Here is an 18,656-nt window from a genome sequence, read left to right on the forward strand (position 1 = left end):
TAACTCACTCAAATTTGTTTAGATGGTTGCATTTGACCCCTTGCAGGCCACCAGAGCTAGAAACTTGGTCTGTAGCATCCTTGTATGTAACTCACTCAAGGTTGTTCAGATTGTTGCATTTGACTCCTTGCAGGTCACCAGAGCTAGAAACTTGGTCCGTAGCATCATTTTTTGGAACTGACTCAAGGTTGTTCAGATGGTTGCATTTGACTCCTGACAGGCCACCAGAGCTAGAAACTTGGTCTGTAGCATCCTTGTATGTAACTCACTCAAGGTTGTTCAGATGGTTGCATTTGGCCCCTTGCAGGCCACCAGAGCTAGAAACTTGGTCTGTAGCATCGTTGTATGGAACTCACTCAAGGTTGTTCAGATTGCTGCATTTGACTCCTTGCAGGCCACCATAGCTAGAAACTTGGTCTGTAGCATCCTTGTATGTAACTCACTCAAGGTTGTTCAGATTGTTGCAATAGACTCCTTGCAGGCCACCAGAGCTAGAAACTTGGTCTGTAGCATCCTTTTATGGAACTAACTCAAGGTTGTTCAGATGGTCGCATTTGACTCCTTACATGCCACCAGAGCTAGAAACTTGGTCTGTAGTATCCTCGTATGTAACTCACTCAAGGTTGTTCAGATGGTTGCATTTGACCCCTTGCAGGCCACCAGAGCTAGAAACTTGGTCTGTAGCATCATTGTATGTAACTCACTCAAGGTTGTTCAGATGGTTGCATTTAACCCCTTGCAGGCCACCAGAGCTAGAAACTTGGTCTGTAGCATCCTTGTATGTAACTCATCAAGTTGTTCAGATTGTTGCATTTGACCCTGCAGGCCAACAGAGCTAGAAACTTGGTCTGTAGCATCTTGTATGTAACTCACTCAAGGTTGTTCAAGTTGTGCATTTGACCCTTGCAGGCCACCGAGCTGAAACTTGGTCTGTGCATCTTGTATAAACTCACCCGGTTGTTCAGTGATGCATTTGACTCCTTGCAGGCCACCGAGCTAGAAATTTTGTCTGTTGCATCCTTGTTGTAACTACTCAGGTGTTCAGATGGTGCATTTGGACTCCTTGCAGGCCACCATGAGCTAGAAAACTTGGTCTGTAGCATCCTTGTATGTAATTCACTCAAGGTTGTTCAGATGGTTGCCTTCGACCCCTTGCAGGCCACCAGAGCTAGAAACTTGGGCTGTAGCATCATTTTTTTCAGGTTTGACTGTTACGCTTCACTGATTTTAGGGGCCACCAGAGCTGAAATAGAAGAAAAAAGAAGGAAAAAAAAAAAAACAACTTTAAATGATCTCTCCTCATGAACTGCTAGATGGACTGACACCAAAGTTGATGTAAAACATCCTTATAAGGTCCTTTCCGTCATTTGTTTACTAGTTCCGTATGACTGATTTTAGTGGGCCGACATAGCTTAAAATTAGAAAAATTCTTTAAACAACTAATTCTTATGAACCGCCAGAGGATTTTTACCAACCTTGGTCAGTAGCATGCTTATAAGGTCCTCTCTTAGGTTAAGTCGAGTCGAGTCGTCCCTCAAGAAATAAAAATAGAAAAACGTTATCAGACCTCCTCTTAAACGGTTTGATGGATCATCACTATACTTCGTCTGTATTCTCTCTCACGATTATCTAAATGGTTTCGTTTGACTTATCTTAATGGCTGAAAGAGCTTTAAATGCACTAAACACAGTTTTTACCTTTCATAATTCAGTGTGTCATACCTATATTCAATATCAAATGGATAGTTTCAGGTGAATGACTTATGGTCACTTTGGCCCTCTTGCTCCAGTGTAAGCTTTACATATGTATACTAATTCAGAACAAGAGTCGCATACGTAGCCATACACATGTATATATGGTTACATAAAATGTAAAAAAAACAACAATTAAGTAATCTACAATTAAGACAGTTTTATTAAACATATTATTTATTTACAAAACATTTAACACAAGTCATATAAAACAGAATGTTGAATACATAAAAATGTTAATTGAGGAAACAATGTTGAATATATTTATCGCTTGTATACAATAGCCGACCAATTAGCGAAGATAGATAATAAGCATGAACTTCATAGATTATAGTTGTAAAAAGATAATAAAAAGGAAATACGGTCACTTAATAGATTAATATATATAATCAAGCGAAACATGCATGACTTGTAATAAAGATATATAATTTCTTCTGGAACCTAAATTTATGCCTTATTCCACTACACCAGATTTTACCTGAGAATACATATTAATTATCATAATCTTCATCAAAACATTTCAATATTCATACTTACTTTATAATTTATATTCATAACTTACATTCCACTTACCCGTAATTCTAATTTAAATTTAAATTTACCATGCAACCTCAAAATATCAATGTGTGGCGGTAATCAAATATACTATTCTTCTGGACAAATTTCCCTCTTCATCATTTACTTTTAATACGCTCAAAACCAGTTCAAATTAGTTAATCTTCAAGTTAGATATTAGTATTCTTTCAGTTTACAAATCATAATAAATATCAACAACAACTTTTTTATCATAATTATACAGATCAAATGTTTCAAATGTTCTCATAGGACAGAGTCATCTATTATGTTCTCTATTTTTCTTTCAGGGGACATTGCCGTAGACATTTGGAAGGCTAATTTTTATCGCAGTTACCTTCCATTGTATTGTAGCAGATAAGATATCAGAAGCCTAGACTTATAAGAGATATATTTTCAAACAGAAATTATAAAAGATCCATTTAGTTCCACTTGTCTTATACTGAATCCCTGGTCAATATTATCTAAATCAGCTAACATCATTTATGCATTAGTAAAAAAGCATGAATTAAGGCGATATTGTATTAACAGGACTTTCACGTGTTTGACAACAACCTAAAAAAGTACGTATCATTGAAAAAAATGCTTAAACAATAGCATATGTATATTAAAAAACAATTTCTGTTTGATCTCTAATGTAACTTAGATACACTAATATCTATGCAATTTCAGATAAAATAATTTTTAAATTATTAGGTTTTATCAAGGGGTCATAATGCCTTTGACTAAAATGTGGCTGCCATATTTTTAGGAATATGAAATATATTATTTTCTTGCTAAATTCAATGTATGTTAACTGTTTTTTCATGTATTTATCAAAGGTTAGACTTAATGATTAACATTTATAGAGTACTATAAAATGCACTGTTTTGATTATCTCCCTTTGAAACTTTGACTTCATAATTTCACGTGTAACATTAAAAGAAGCATCTTTTTTTCTAACTATTCACTTATGTGTAGTCTCTATTTTCCGTTTTCAACATAAAATTAAGAGCCTTTTGGAACTGTAAATTATTCTTATTTTGAGATGCAGGATCCTTTCTTAAGTATTTATCAAGATTTTGCCTTGAATATTCTGTTCTTTGTTTAGTCTATCTTAAGAGGTCTTTGCAGAGTTTCAGTAGTTCTGTCCAAGATTATTATTGATTTTATCCAGTTTTCTTTTTCCATTACGTATACACACTGGATAACCGGCTATCCTCACGCCCGCTGGAAATGTAACCCAGCTGTAAATCGGTAGATAAAGTTTTTCATTTATTTCTATTAAAACGAAGCCAATTCTTGTAAATCAACTTGACAGTTTTGTCAAGGAATGACCATAGCTTACATTTACAATTTCTGGACCAAATACGATCGTTATGTTTTGAGATATTCGCTAACAATTTCTTCGGTTTGAAAAAAATCGAGCAAAAATCCAATGTTTTGCGCAAATTGTTTTGTTTATGAACAACCTGTTAAAATTGTATCATCTGGTTTAACAGATGTGTCCTTTCGGAACACCTGTGTAAAGTTTCCGGGTTCTACGTTATTCCTGAAAAAGTATATTAGCCGTTAAATAGGCATGGTCGAAAAAAAAAAGACTGTCGAAAACGGCCGCTAGTGCTGTCGTTGAACTCGGATGTTAGCATTTATAGACTATCCATTAACTCCGATGATTTTGAATACTTTTGTATGTAAAAAGTATTACTGGCAGTGATTTGACGGAAACGTAATTATTTTTAAAAAGGGTGCTTTCATTTCAAGAGGCTTTAGGACTATATTCCTTCACAACCGGGTTGAATTTTAACCTAGTTCACGCGTTCTTGCCATTTTTCCGCCATGCGAAAGCCAGTCATATATTTTTTTGCAGTTACACCGAAGCAATATAGTACATATTGCCATTTTGCCAGCTTTTGATGGTGGAGGAAAACCACTACAGGTGCCTCCGGGCTACTACAGAAAGTAATTTCACCTCGGGTTTGGCAAGTGCAAATGATTGCTTCTGGTCGTCAGTCCTTTGAATTTCGTTTGAAGAATTCAGTATCTTTAATGAATCCCAAATGCCCGTTCTTGTTTTGAAAAGTGTTCTTAGTGCGGTGCTTGATAGGTGTATAATCTTATTTACTCATACATAATTATTAATTGCTCCTAATGTAAATCTGCCATTTTGCTTTATTCATAAATACCTTTTCAACAAATACCAGTTTATTCATGGTCTAAAACTGCAAGTTGTTGATGTATAGACGCAAACGATTGAAAACGATTGTTTCAATCTAAATAATCTAAACTTTGCAAAATCTCACATGACTGTTAATCAGTTATTTCTTAACATGGCAGCCACATGTAGCTTTAATCAACATATAACAAGGTAGATCGGAACTCTTCTTTGCTTGTTTACGATCTTATACAGTCAGCTATCAAATAAAACTGCATGAAAATAAAAGTTCTACTATACGACACAATATATTTGAAATTTTGTCTATGCATGTAGGAATTGCCAGTCTGACACAAAATACTTATTTATAGCTCTGTGTTAAAGATTTTTTGTTTGTTATACTGACATTGGGGGTGGTCATTAATGAATGGGCCTCACTAATACTTGTATCATCGGTAACACATGTTTGAAGTTTAAAAATCAATACTTAAAAATCAGTTCATGCATGTAGAATCAGAGCCCGGACAAGACACTGCGGGCGGACGGACGGACGGACGGGCAAAAGGAACCAAGCAACTTTTAGACCCTAAACCAAAAGGACAATGATAATGAAATCAACCAGAATTACTCGACATGGCAATAAGGACCATACATAAGTATATACAAAGTGTTTACTGACTGCAAGTATACACATTTTACACAAATGAAAGTCGAAAGAAATCGCAAAAACACAGACAGACTAAACAGATACAAAATATACATAAAGAAGAGACACTACGGGGCATATAACATGTCTACAAGGCAGTTATTTTTACTTTTATACAGCTGTATTCTCGATAGCCGACAGCTGACTTCAATGACTGCCTATTTCAAATACAGCGGCCGTTTTCGACAGTCTTTTTTTCTCGACCATGCCTATCTAACGGCTAATATACTTTTTCAGGAATAACGTAGAACCCGGAAACTTTACACAGGTGTTCCGAAAGGACACATCTGTTAAACCAGATGATAAAAGTTTTCACAGGTTGTTCATAAACAAAACAATTTGCACAAAACATTGGATTTTTGCTCGATTTTTCTCAAACTGAAGAAATTGTTAGCGAATATCTCAAAACATAACGATCGTATTTGGCCCAGAAATTGTAAATGTAAGCCATGGTCATTTCTTGACAAAACTGTCAAGTTGATTTGCAAAAATTGGCTTCGTTTTAATAGAAATAAATAAAAAAATCTTTACCTACCGATTTACAGCTGGGTTACATTTCCAGCGGGCGTCAGGATAGCCGGTTATCCAGTGTGGTATAAGGAATACTATTTTAAGTTGCACTTTAAGTTTTAAAGTATCAGTGATATTACACGTATATCTGTCGAAATATTTTGTTCTTTATTCTCCACAATTGTGGGTTTCTTGACGGCTATCACCACCAATACTACCGCCTTTTGTTGTTTCTGTTTGTTATCTTTTCTTAGGAGATAAGTAGGTAACTTGAAATTATTTTACATCCACAAAAACAACTCCTAAAGTTATGAAAAATTTGGACACGGAGAAAGTAAACTTAAAATTTTAACAAATATCTATCTTTTTGGCCATTTCGAATTAACCCTTCGCATTCCGTTACAATTCGTTAATTTTATACATCTGTTTTCACTGACTGCTTTATATAAAATTATTTCCGCTATAAAGTTGATACATTCCTTATAGAATTTTTGCTCATAAATGATTATCAGTGACATGTTTTACACATAAACAAGGTCATCCTATTGCCATTTCACAACACTAAGTGTGTTGAATTCACTGTCCAAGCAAGGCTTAGCGTATTTTATGACAGGTGCTGGGAGGGACTGCGCATCAGGAATATGACGGCATATCTGGAGTTTAGTTCAGTCAAATACTGGTCAGAACCAGATTAACGTGGGTAGAATAAAGACAAAGAAAGATACTCGTCTTTACCAGTCGTCATCGCCTACACCACTGTAGTTAGCAACAGAAGGAGGTATCAATGTAAAAGAATGTGATTGTTTGCTGTTTTCCTGTCACTTCAGATATCTAGCTTTCAAAACGAACCATTTATATTTACATTTCGAACTAACCCTCTACAATTCGTTACCATTCGATAATTTGATACATCTGTTTTAATTGACTGTTTTATGTAAAATTATTTCCGTTAAAAAAAATTAAACATTCGCGTAACAATAATGCTTTTGAATGATTTTCTCTAACATGTTTTGCAAATGAAGAAGTTCATCCCATGACCATTTAACAACAAACAGTGTGCAAATCCTTTTCCCCATTAAGGGTCATCAAGAAAGATTCTGTTTCCATTCTTACTGGAAATAAACCAAGTAAGATAAAAGTCAATAACAATATCTTCTACAATATCATCATGATGAAAAATTTGTAATTGCATTCAATAATGCTTTTAGTTAAAGAATACGTATTAGATAAAGGTGCAAAGGTGCGATTCCTTGTACATTTCTGTTAAATACAATAAAAAATCCATTTTTTCTATTCTTTTTCCGTTTCACTTTACATTTTTAAGTATATTTGAAAAAAAAAATAATCATTTAACTTTATTCAAAACAACAATTTACATAATTTTATTTCTAGAACATAATATTATTGTTATTAATTTGTAAATATTTTATCAAACGAATCACCTAGTAGTAATAAAACAAATAAAAAAATCCAAATAATGTCAGTTGAATATTTGTTATCAACAGGACAGTGCGGACCCCTGTTATACACATTGTCAAGTTACTTAGTGCACGTTGAAAAATTAGTACTGAATAAATCACATGATAAAACTAAAATTGTAAAAAGCTCATCCCAACATTGTTAATACTTTGTAAGACATATTTTCTCGGGCTGATCACCTTCTAGCCTACTCAATTTCAAGTTCAATGATTAGCTTTAGATACTTAATCATATCAAATTTATCACACTTAGTCAAAAATCTGATGTCATATTGCGAAGTCAGGTCAACTTATTCATCACTTTGGTTCTTAACTGCCATTTTATTAAAATCTTATTTGTTTTCACTGAATAAGGGATCGTCACATGCTGAGATAAAATGAAGTCTTTGTCAAGATTAAAATACAAATTTAAAAAATAATCATCCGTACATAAACATTGAATATTAAAAACGGAAATAACTCCCAAATATCAAACTTGGCATGCGTGCTCCAAACTGTCATTTTATCGCGCCGCGAATTAAGATATTCTGTTCATTTGCAATGCAACGCACGTGTAAAGCAATACACTTTCAGAATACATGTAACAAAATATGGGTTGATAACTATTAATCACACTGAATAGTGGGTAACAAAATTAGGCTACAAAACTACAAAAAGAAACGTTAGATGCCCAATCGTAACTAGGTACATTCATTTGGTACCCCAGTTGTCAAGGTCGTTGTATGAACTATTGTTGTTGTAGTAGAAGTGGTAGTGGCAATGGTAGTAGGTGTGGTGGTGGTAAAAGTAGTAGTAGGTGTGGTTGTGGTGGTAGTGGTAGTAGTAGGTTTGGTAGTAGTAGTAGTAGTAGTAGTAGGTTTGGTGGTGGTTGTAGTAGTAGTAGTAGTTGTTGTTGTAGTAGTAGCAGTTTTTGTTGTTGTTGTTGTTGCGGCTGAAATAGAAAGCGAAAGTCAGTTAGAAATCGGATAAATTAATGGACATTTAATGAATGATAAATATATAAGAAGATCCATTTGATACACAGAACCGAGCTAAATAATAGTAGGCTTTGTTTGATTATGTTGTCTATTTATGAGAGGTTTTGAAATGTGCAACAACTTTAACGTCGCCTAGCACCGGCTAAACAAAATATATTTTAATTGTGTTATTGATATAAACATTTGGACGGGGTTAAAAGGGGATGGAATGTAAAACTGGAGCAAGACATAATAACTGGAGAGGGAGTTGAAGAGAAGTAATACTACAAACACACAAGACTTATATAATAAATATTTGAAATGGCTCATCAGAATTATGCAAACTTTCTCATATCAACATAATTAAGCACGGTTCGATAAATGTAATAAGTAAACTGATCATTTCAACCATAATACTATAAGCAATACAAAGTATGACCTTTTAAATAACATTACCCCCATTTGTCCGGTAAACCAGCATAAAACCATAATAATCCGACGACTGGTCGGTAACTGTCCATTCAATATGGCCGACAAATCCGGTTGTTTCTACGTTAGAAAACTCATATATATACGCCGTGGAACAAACAGTGTCTAACTGGTCGTCGTCCGTTGAATTACCTGTTACATAGTGATCAAATTAGTAACGTTTTCAGTTTATCTCAATAAACCATTTGACGAGATACGTTACACCAAAGCATCTTGTACGCAATGTATACTCAGGCGTACGTGTGAAGTAACTAGTATTTATTTATATAGTATATGCACAAACATTAATTTCATGTTGTAGGTTTTAGCTATATCTAATGTATTATTTAAAATATGAACAAACATAACATTGATGTTGTTACTATTAAGCCAAGTCAAATATATCATTTAATGTATGCAACAACATAACGTTCTTGTCGTAAGTTTTAAGCTATGTTAAATATATCTTTTAATATATGCAAAAACATATCTTTCATGTTGTAAGTTTTAAAACTATGTCTAATAAATTATTTAATATGTACAGAAACATGACATTCATGTTGTACGTTTAAGGCTATGTCAAATTATCATTTGATATATTCACAAACATGACATTCACGTTGTAAGTAATAAGCTATGCCAAATATAATTTTCAATATTATGTAAAAACATTACGTTTATATTGTAAGTCTTTTGCTATTTCAAATATATCATCTAATATATGCACACATATGACATTTATGTTGTAAGTTGTAAGCTATGTCGAATAAATTATTTGACTTTTAAAAAAAAATCAGTTAAATACCGGTTGATTACGACAAAACGCGACATTTTTTGTATATAATTCTTTTATTATTACATGATCATGTAAAGGATTCAGTTGGCGGAGATAACGTTTATTTACACTATCCCTTAAGTTTAGAACTTAGTATCAATTAGGAATACTGATTTGTCACTGAATGTCCTGCAGGCGGTATCTCACTGTGATCTTTTATGTTTTTGTCCTGAAATGCCTATTTGTTTGAGTTAGACTATGAAGCCCGCCCGCTTAGCTCAGTAGGGAGAGCGTCGGTCTGCGGATCGCGCGGTCGCGCTCCGTGACGATTTGATAAAAGACAGTGTGTCTGAAATCATTCGTCCTCCACCTCTGATAATTCATGTGGGGAAGTTGGCAGTTACTTGCGGAGAACAGGTTTGTACTGGTACAGAATCCAGGTACAATGGTTAGGTTAACTGCCCGCCGTTACATGACTGAAATACTGTTGAAAAACGGCGTTAAACCCAAAACAAACAAAATGTTTATGTGTAATGCAGTTATGGATATTGTTTTGCGTTTTTTGGCCTTGTTGTTTTTTGTTATTATTGATGCTAATTCATTTTGAATAGAAAGATTTCACTTACAGGTGTTAAACTATACTTCCAATAGACCTGACATATTATATGTACAAAAGATTAAATTTAAATGAATAAAAAGGAGTTACTCGTGAAGACACGAAGGATAAATGAATACATTTTGAAAATAAAATAAAATGTATAGAAAGGGAGTACATTATAACATGGAATGTTGTTGTGGTCATATTTACCGTTTTAAGAAGAGTACTGATAGTAGGTTTATAGGCCACTTCCAATAGCCTTTCTGTTGGTTAAACCTTTAGCGACGTGTTAGAATGTCAGCCTACGTATCACGAGGTCAGGGATCAGGGGTTCCAACGCCAATAGGAACTTAGGTATTTTCTCTCACAGGGTTTACTTTAGAATGAACTGTTCTCTTAATTTACCGGCATACCTTTCAAATTCCCATATGTCAATAAGATCAATGATTAAGTTATTTTGAACATAAGTGTACTTCAGTTTTATTGTCCAAAACGAAAATGAAATCTTAAAATTGTCCGAGCTTTATATTTACGTATAAAGTGACCATTTGAAATAAATAAAAATACGTTCATTAGTTTGATTTACCATCGTAGAATCTCAAGTGACTCTGTCCACAACCTCCCATATCCAGAAATTTTATTTGAAACAAGATACCAGTTGTCGATGAAAATGTCCAAGAACAAGAATGAGCTCTGAAAAGAAAAAAAAAATAAACAAGGTCAAATATTTAAAAATGATACTTTTGCACATCTAAAACGTGCTTAATTATAGAATAATTGGTAAAATAAAGTCTAATATACAAAAAAGGGCTTCTAAAATGAACTAAGATATGATATGAATAAAACTAAGCCGGTCCGCTAATAACATTCTTTAGAGTACTTGCATTGACTGCTCGAACAATTGGATGTAAACCTGATATCAGTTACATAAAAGCAGTTCCACATAATTATAACCAAATATCTATCTGTTCAATAACATTTCACAATTTAAAATCTTCTTGACAACATTCTATATTAGATGAAACGTTTCATAGGACTTTTCCCAAAGTTTTACGAATTATGATACATGTATTCGTCACCAAATACAAAATACTATGCTTATTTGAAATTTGACGGTATTATTTCTTCACTTTTCCCTCAAAGAAAATATAAAAATATACTGCTCACGCGTTATATGGGTCAGGTAAATTTGGTGACATCAAAACTTGCTCTTGTGACGAGACATCTAGAATTTCATCACATGCCGGTTGGTTGGCTGTAGGAATATAAATAACCAGGTTTCAAATGATGTAAATATTAATTCATGCGAGTACTGACTGCGCTAAGGATATGATAAAGTGTATCTTAATTGATTTGGTATATCTGCACAGACATCATAAATGCACATTGACTGTTTTCTAATATTGTCATAATAGAAAAATTAAGAGAAAATAAACATACTCGTTTACTAAATATAGATACATTAGAATATCAATAAATTTTCTTCATAAAGTAGGAATACACACATATTAACGGAAACTAGAAATTTCATAAAAATGTTATGCATAATATTACTTGAGGATAGGGTACTTCAAGAGCAAAAAACAGAACATGTATGAATTACTGGTATTCTTTTCCAATACATGAAATTACCTAAGTAAATATAACATGAAGTTATCAATGGAACCAATCAATGCCAATGCTCTTCTTTCTCGGGAATCATGCTCCATATCCTACGGCCATGTAGAAGGATAGTAGATATAATCTTAATAGTAGCAGACATGGTTTGTCCGAGTACGCTTTAGAACCTCTGGATCTTGGCCAGAGGTTTACTTTAAATTAGTAAATTACCTTTCGAAAAATAAACCAAAAGTCATATGCAATGATTTTAAGCAATGCTAGGTGTTGTCACATAATAATTCAGGTGATATGATGCATCTCAAGCCTCCTGGTGCTTGAGGACAGTCCAAGGTACCCATCCAGGTTTTATTTCAGACATGATAAATGACTTCCTTAAATGATAACATGGGCGCGGCCATTGGAAGTTGTCATAGCTGTTTTTATCTGTCTGAAGCATTAAAATGAAAAATCACATTGTATAACTCAACCTACCTGTATTGTTTGAAAAGTAAAGAATTTGAAAGCCCGAATACTGAATACTATAATCGGATACGAAAGATACATATAAGACATCACTGCTACTAACAAACGCATTTAAAGTCTTCCTATTGGTGACAGCCATCCGGATAACGAGTGTCGCTGATGAGTTATCTGTTGAAGTTTTTAAATCTAAGATTCAATATGATAATTTGCAAATAACACATTTGCACATACGCGCACGGACGAAAACGTTTAATTAATATATACCGTAGCGCAATAAGGTAATTGATGCCCATGTTAAATACTAGTAATTTGACGGATTTGAAATATACAAATGTTGATGTATTGCCATTGATTTTAAGATATTTTTATAAAAGACTATACATTTTTGTATTAGTCTTGCCCATATGTCGTTATTATCCAAATTATTCTCTTATATCTGTTAATTATAATTTAGAATTTTGTTCATGTATCTATGTTTTCTTCTCTTTAACAATATCTTCTTTTGCACTTTACAAATGTTTTTTTTTTCATATATATATCTGCAATTTGGCAAGCTTACACGCCAACGCCAGTTCCTAAAACATTTCGGTGTGCAAAAAGGATTAACAATTATGTACCGGTGTTATACAATAAAACCCTTCTGCTTTAACAAACTTAATCTAAGCAAAGAAAACAAACTATTTAACTACATTAAAAGCAAATATTCAGAATTTATTAGCTGATGTTTAAAGAGCCAATATATTGTGACTGTATCTACCATTGTATTTTTGAGATTTTGGAGAAGGGATGGTTAAGTAACTATATGCGCATATCAATTGCCTAAGATGGGGAACACCTTAAGGACTTGCTCGGCCAAATGAATTAAAACAAAAATATACGGAAGTCATGAATTCAATGTGTATAGTAGTTTAGAAATAATAAATGCATCATATGTTGAAATAATTACCAAATGTACTTATTATCTAAACTACGGTATTTATAATTGTACAAAGGTATAACGGTTTCAAAAGCTCTTCTGTAATTAAATTTCAGGAGTATATATCAATGTCTTTAGTATATAAAGTATAAAGATCATGTACACAAAAAATGGTATGATAAAAAGGTGCAAACTTACATCCATCATACAGATCCATGTAATCGGAGGTTGTACTTTCTGAATCGAAATCTTCGATGTTTATGATTACTTTTTCATACACACTAGGGGCTACAATGCGCCATGAACAATCAGAGTTGCTAAATTGAAAGTTCAAACAAGAAATGTCGTGATTATTAATTTCATTTAAGATCTTGTTTCAGTAACATAATATACTATAGCGATTTAAATACATGTATATCAAACAGTGTAGATATAACTGAGTAGCCGGGTGTCTCGAATCACTTGCATCTCGATAACTCCGGACCAATTTCTTGTGTATAATTTCTTTCAGTGAAAGTTATCAACTTGACTTAAGGAAAGTTGATAGACAGGTTCTTTGCAGGTGTCTGCTTTTGTGTGAAATTATACATAGAGCTTTTAGGGTCTTCCATAACTATCAAAGATCGACATATGGCCTTAATTGTGGGTGTGGGTAAACGCAAATGAAAATAGTTCAGAAACATAATCTTGTTTGTAGACATATATCAATTTTATAATGCATTCTAAAGGATTCGAACAAAGAAATAATGTTTTGACGAAAAAGTCAGTTATAAGGAGAAAACGGATGCATTCTGATAGAAATGCAACGGTTATAAAATGTATCCCATCATATCACTGATTTCAGATATTCAGTAAATGTATACTATAATATTAATGTTTTTATGTTAGCACAGTAAAAGTAAATACATTGTCATCTGATGGTATTACTGCATCGAAACAGCACTAAAATAATGATTTGCATTGCATCCAAAAACTTAAGTATAAAACCGTCCTGAGATTAAAACCTAGAAGTACTTACGCCGGGTAGTTGCTTGGGTAATTAGGCGATGTAAAGTATTTTGGAGACGTTCCTGCGGTTAATAATAATGGTCCCGTCCCATCACACTGACAACTCACTTTGAAAACAAAAGAAAAATATTTGATTACGTAACATGTAAACAATGAACCGTGGCGGAATATATCCTTAACGATGTGTTTTATGTGCGTATTACGCCTTCTATTCAAAAAGTACCTCTGTAGTCTGGTGTTTACGGGGCAGTATTATATCATTTTATCAAGTGATTTACACCAGATTTCAAATGGCCCGCCCTGGAATCAAAATAACGACAGTAGGGTAGGTTTGAGGATATCTTTCTGGTGTAAAAGAGGAGAGTGGGGGTGGGGAACTAGCTTCCTCAACAGATATTTGATAATGTGTTATTCACTATCTTGATTAGATTGTAGCAATTCTTTTAGCTCGGCTGTAATGAAAGCTAAAGCTTATTTGAACCACTCTCGAATCCGCTTTCTGGAAATAAAGTACTGGTGTCATATGATGGGTGGGGCAGTGATCCTATGTGGCTCAAAGCCACGACGCCCAGGTTGAACGGCATACCCGTAAACCACTAAACTACTGCTCCTTTTATATTGATTAAAGCCATTGCCAACCTTAACAGACTGTTTTTTTAGTGTTATATATTAAATACATACCAAGCGGAAAGAAACACTCGTTCAATAGGGGAAACCGGGGTTAGTTTGGCCCCGGGGCATGTTCGTCATATGATTACGTATAGCGCGTGTACCAAGATAAAGAACTGTCATCAATATTGTGACGTCATTTGTGACCCTTTATCAGCGTAATTACAAAAATGGCCGCCTTGTGATGGTTTATATCGTTTTGGAACTGAACCTTTTTTTTTTTTCGATCGGTGCGTAAAATTTCCACATCCATTTTAGAAATTATATTTCTTGAGACCCGTTAAGATTCACATGAAACTTGTATATATGTATTATCATAGGATAATGGGTTTTAATACAAAACCATGTACATTTCATTTTCTGCACCAAGCAAGGAGGTGTCACGTGACCTTTTCGTAAATATTGCCGGGACTAGTTCGGCCTTTTAAGAAGGGGCACGTTCGGCTTATAGCCGGACTTTCCCCGCACTAACACTATTGCCCGGAATATTTTGCAAACGGTTATTCTTTGATTTCTCATATTGATACATTAAAGTTCACATACAAGTCTAGCAAATTAGAACAATGTCAGATATTTATGTGAAGATTTTCATTAGCAAGCTTTTGACGTCTAATAAAATTACAGCCATGCGTGGGTTGGCTGTTCATTTGAAAGTTGCTTTTTTAATTTTTAATCTTGAAACAGTCGCTATAGATCTACATGTAATTATAATTTAATCCAAAATATATATAGTATTTATACATTTCAGAATTACACCATGGTGCGTACGTACAAGAGGAAAAGGGGCGACACCACGTCAGAAGAAGCTTTGAGAAAAGCGTTAGATCGCTATAACAGTACTTCTGATGGGTACAAGAAATCAAGTCAATTGTTTGGTGTACCACGATCAACCCTACAAGATTATGTGAAACAATTCAACAAGTTACCCGAGCCGGATAGAGCTTTATCTAATATGAAATTCGGGTATCAAAGAACCAGACAAGTGTTTACTGATGAGCAGGAATCTAAACTTATGGCTTATTTAAAGCACGCATCGTCAATTTACTTCGCACTTTGTCCAAGAGATGTTAGACATTTAGCATATGAATGCGCGAAGCAGTTTAACATAAAAATGCCAGCATCGTGGTCTGAAAAAGGAATAGCAGGTGCTGACTGGTTCTCTTCTTTCCTGAAGGGTCATTCGGGGAGCTTTCATTGAGGACACCAGAGGCTACAAGCACTGCTAGAGCGACAGCATTCAATAAAACAAATGTATCTGAATTCTTTACAAAACTGGCTGAAGTGATGGACAGACACACGTTCGACGCATGTAGCATTTGGAATGTGGATGAGACAGGAGTCGTGACTGTGGTAAAACCGAAAAAAGTCGTAGCGGTTACTGGTGTAAAGCAAATAGGATCTTTGACATCGTCTGAGAGAGGGCAATTAGTCGCTCTATGTGTAGCAGTATCAGCAAGCGGTAACACTGTTCCACCGTTTCTTGTTTATCCACGTGTCAATTTCAGAGATCATTTTCTCACAGGAGCACCGACTGGCTCTAAGGGAGCGGCCCATCCGTCTGGGAGGATGACAGAATAAAACTTTCTTTTATTTCTGAAACATTTTGTTCAACATGTTAAACCAACAAAGGATAGACCAGTGCTCATTTTGCTGGATAACCATGACTCCCATCTCTATATAGATGCTCTGGACTATGCCGAGGAGAATGGTATAGTTATGTTATCTTTTTCTCCACACTGGTCCCTTCGTTTGCAGCCTCTAGACCTGTCGGTCTTCGGACCTCTGAAAAGAAAACTGTCAGTGTCTCAGAGTAACTGGCTACGTAACCATCCAGGGAAGCCAATATCAATCTATGACATCGCAGGTATTTTATGTGAACCTTGGAAAGAGACATTAACGATGTCTAACATATGTAGTGGATTTCAGAAGGCCGGGATTGTCCCATTTAACAGTGACATATTTACAGATGAAGATTTCATGCCGGCAGACGTAACTGACAGACCATTGGAATCCGGATCAGTTAATGCAGATTCACACACAGCAGCTGTTCCAGTGGAACAAGTAATTGACAGCTCCGATGATAGAGATACAGATTCAGAACAAGTAGGTAGTACCCGAACTGACAGAAATCTAGACTTAAATCGCTACCTGCGAGAACATAGCGTTTCGGCCATACCAGTAAGAGGCGATGGACATTGCCTCCTCTATGCTATAAGTTCATCTCTGTATGCTGCTGAAAATAAGGTTTTTACATTTATCTGAAGAAATTCGCACTAATCAGGCATTCTATCGAGACTTCTCAGTAAATATATCTATTTGAAGCATGCTTAGAGAAATCAAAAGAAAATGATTTTGTAAAGAAAGGAATACTTGTTCAGCAGACCCAAGGGCTATTTTTGTATATTTTTGTCAATTTTAAGTTGGTACTTCTGCTATTTTATCGAGTTTCACATAATAGAATTAAATCAAAATCTGCACACAGCCCTTTGGCTATGTCTACTTTATATAAAACAAAAAGAACATTAATAGGTCACCATATTAGATTTCGCTTAAATCAAATTACAACGAGGTGGGGTGTGGCGGGCATTTATACATCGCAGGTTGGTACGAAATACGTTATCAATTTTTATTTCAAACGAGGGCATATATTCAGCCAAACTCTTGACAGTACTCTGTATTTGCCCACAGCTGAAGGCAGAGATATTTAACAAGAGGATCAAATGGCCCAAGGTCGCTCACCTTAGGAACATTTGGAATAAACTCGCTGAAAGTGTGATTGTAGAAACGTTTTTTTTCTGGATTTCTATAGGAAGAAATCATTTCATCATTTCGACTGCCGCATCCTTTACCTTTAACATATTGATCTTAAAAGCAATAGGTGTTATCCACTCCATTTAGCCAATCATCCCACTAAGTTTGAAAAGTACTGGTTAAAGGCTTCTCGACAAATGCCACGGAAACTCTTTCAGTGTTTGCGCAAATGACTCAGAGATATATCAAATTATCAAACGGCAGATTTCTTAATAAGCGGATTTTAACGTGTTTCTGAAGTATTTTGATGTCATAGAACAATGTACGTTTCCGCCTTTCTCCGAACAAAACCTATAGTTTACGAATACGGATGTACGGTATGGGTACGGTACGGGATTAGAAATTAGAAACAACCAAATTGGCACGGTGTTGGGGATTATATCGACCCGTTCGGAAAAACTATCGCGAGCGCCTTTAATATTATGTAGCTAAAAAGATAAAAATAGACTTTAAAATAGTAGGAGATAATTTACAGAAATTCAAAGTGTAGGCTATAATTTTATAGAAACATTAACAACAAATATACTTGTTATTACTGAAGCAACTTCTCAACATACTTACCACTTTTAAACAACAAGAAACACATTGATATCTGAATAACAATCCAAATTCGATATGCCATAGCTTTTATTTACGAAACTTCTAATCGTGAAAAATCCTTTCCACTTATGAAATCTAACTTTGTGCATATACATACAGGCCTAATATTTTCCTTATTCATAACAAACACATACAAAATATATACGAGGAATGTTCAAAAATAACGAAGACTTTGTCACAATATAATGTGATTAAACAAAGCAAGAAATACATCATGTCTCGAAATCTTTCTACTAACTTCCCTGCAAATCTGACGTGATCAGGAGTTACACCTTCTTAAAAAACAGCAATTTACAAGAACCCGGCTCATGGTGATCATATCTAAACGACGTCGAGAATTCAACGAGACGCTTTCATTTTTGCATTAATCTACATTTTAAAATTTCTATTATTAATTTTGATTAACATTAGTCATAATAAGTTATTTGGTTAGAATACCAAAAACAATATGAACTCTTATGCCAAGCATCTAAAACAGGGTGCAACGTGGGTAGTTGGTCTTTATCCAAGGCATCATAGATTGACGTTCACGTCAAATAACGGATTACTATTTTTCTCTCTATACCTATTCCAACATTTGCTGTCTTCTACCATTTCTGGTATCTTTTGTACCATTTGAAA

At 34.5% G+C, this 18,656-nt stretch overlaps 1 protein-coding gene across 2 annotated transcripts; it reads right to left on the reverse strand.

Annotated features, from left to right (window-relative positions):
• Positions 1–1,896: 1,896 nt before the first annotated feature.
• Positions 1,897–18,131, reverse strand: LOC123558908 (tolloid-like protein 2). 2 transcript variants are annotated; one of them, XM_045350750.2, is made up of 8 exons: positions 17,997–18,131; positions 13,966–14,062; positions 13,146–13,264; positions 12,041–12,199; positions 11,117–11,204; positions 10,536–10,642; positions 8,565–8,729; positions 1,897–8,083 (listed from the first exon to the last, which is right to left on the reverse strand). In XM_045350750.2, exons 1-8 carry the CDS (start codon positions 18,055–18,057, stop codon positions 7,833–7,835), a joined length of 1,047 nt encoding a protein of 348 aa, XP_045206685.2. In that variant the 5' UTR covers positions 18,058–18,131; the 3' UTR covers positions 1,897–7,832. The 2 variants fall into 2 exon arrangements, with proteins under 2 accessions (XP_045206685.2, XP_045206686.2); XM_045350751.2 differs by lacking the exon at positions 12,041–12,199.
• Between the last annotated feature and the right edge of the window lie 525 nt (positions 18,132–18,656).

Source organism: Mercenaria mercenaria, chromosome 5 (assembly GCF_021730395.1).
Source record: "Mercenaria mercenaria strain notata chromosome 5, MADL_Memer_1, whole genome shotgun sequence".
NCBI lineage: Eukaryota > Metazoa > Mollusca > Bivalvia > Venerida > Veneridae > Mercenaria > Mercenaria mercenaria.

Excerpts from the sequence above, each read along its gene's own strand:
- LOC123558908 (XM_045350750.2), bottom strand. The coding sequence starts at position 18,057 with ATGGCATATCGAATTTGGATTGTTATTCAGATATCAATGTGTTTCTTG. Across the intron at positions 14,063-17,996 it reads TTTCTTGTTGTTTAAAAGTG|TGAGTTGTCAGTGTGATGGG; the intron begins GTAAGTATGTTG and ends TTGTTTTCAAAG. Across the intron at positions 13,265-13,965 it reads TACCCAAGCAACTACCCGGC|CAACTCTGATTGTTCATGGC; the intron begins GTAAGTACTTCT and ends CTTTCAATTTAG.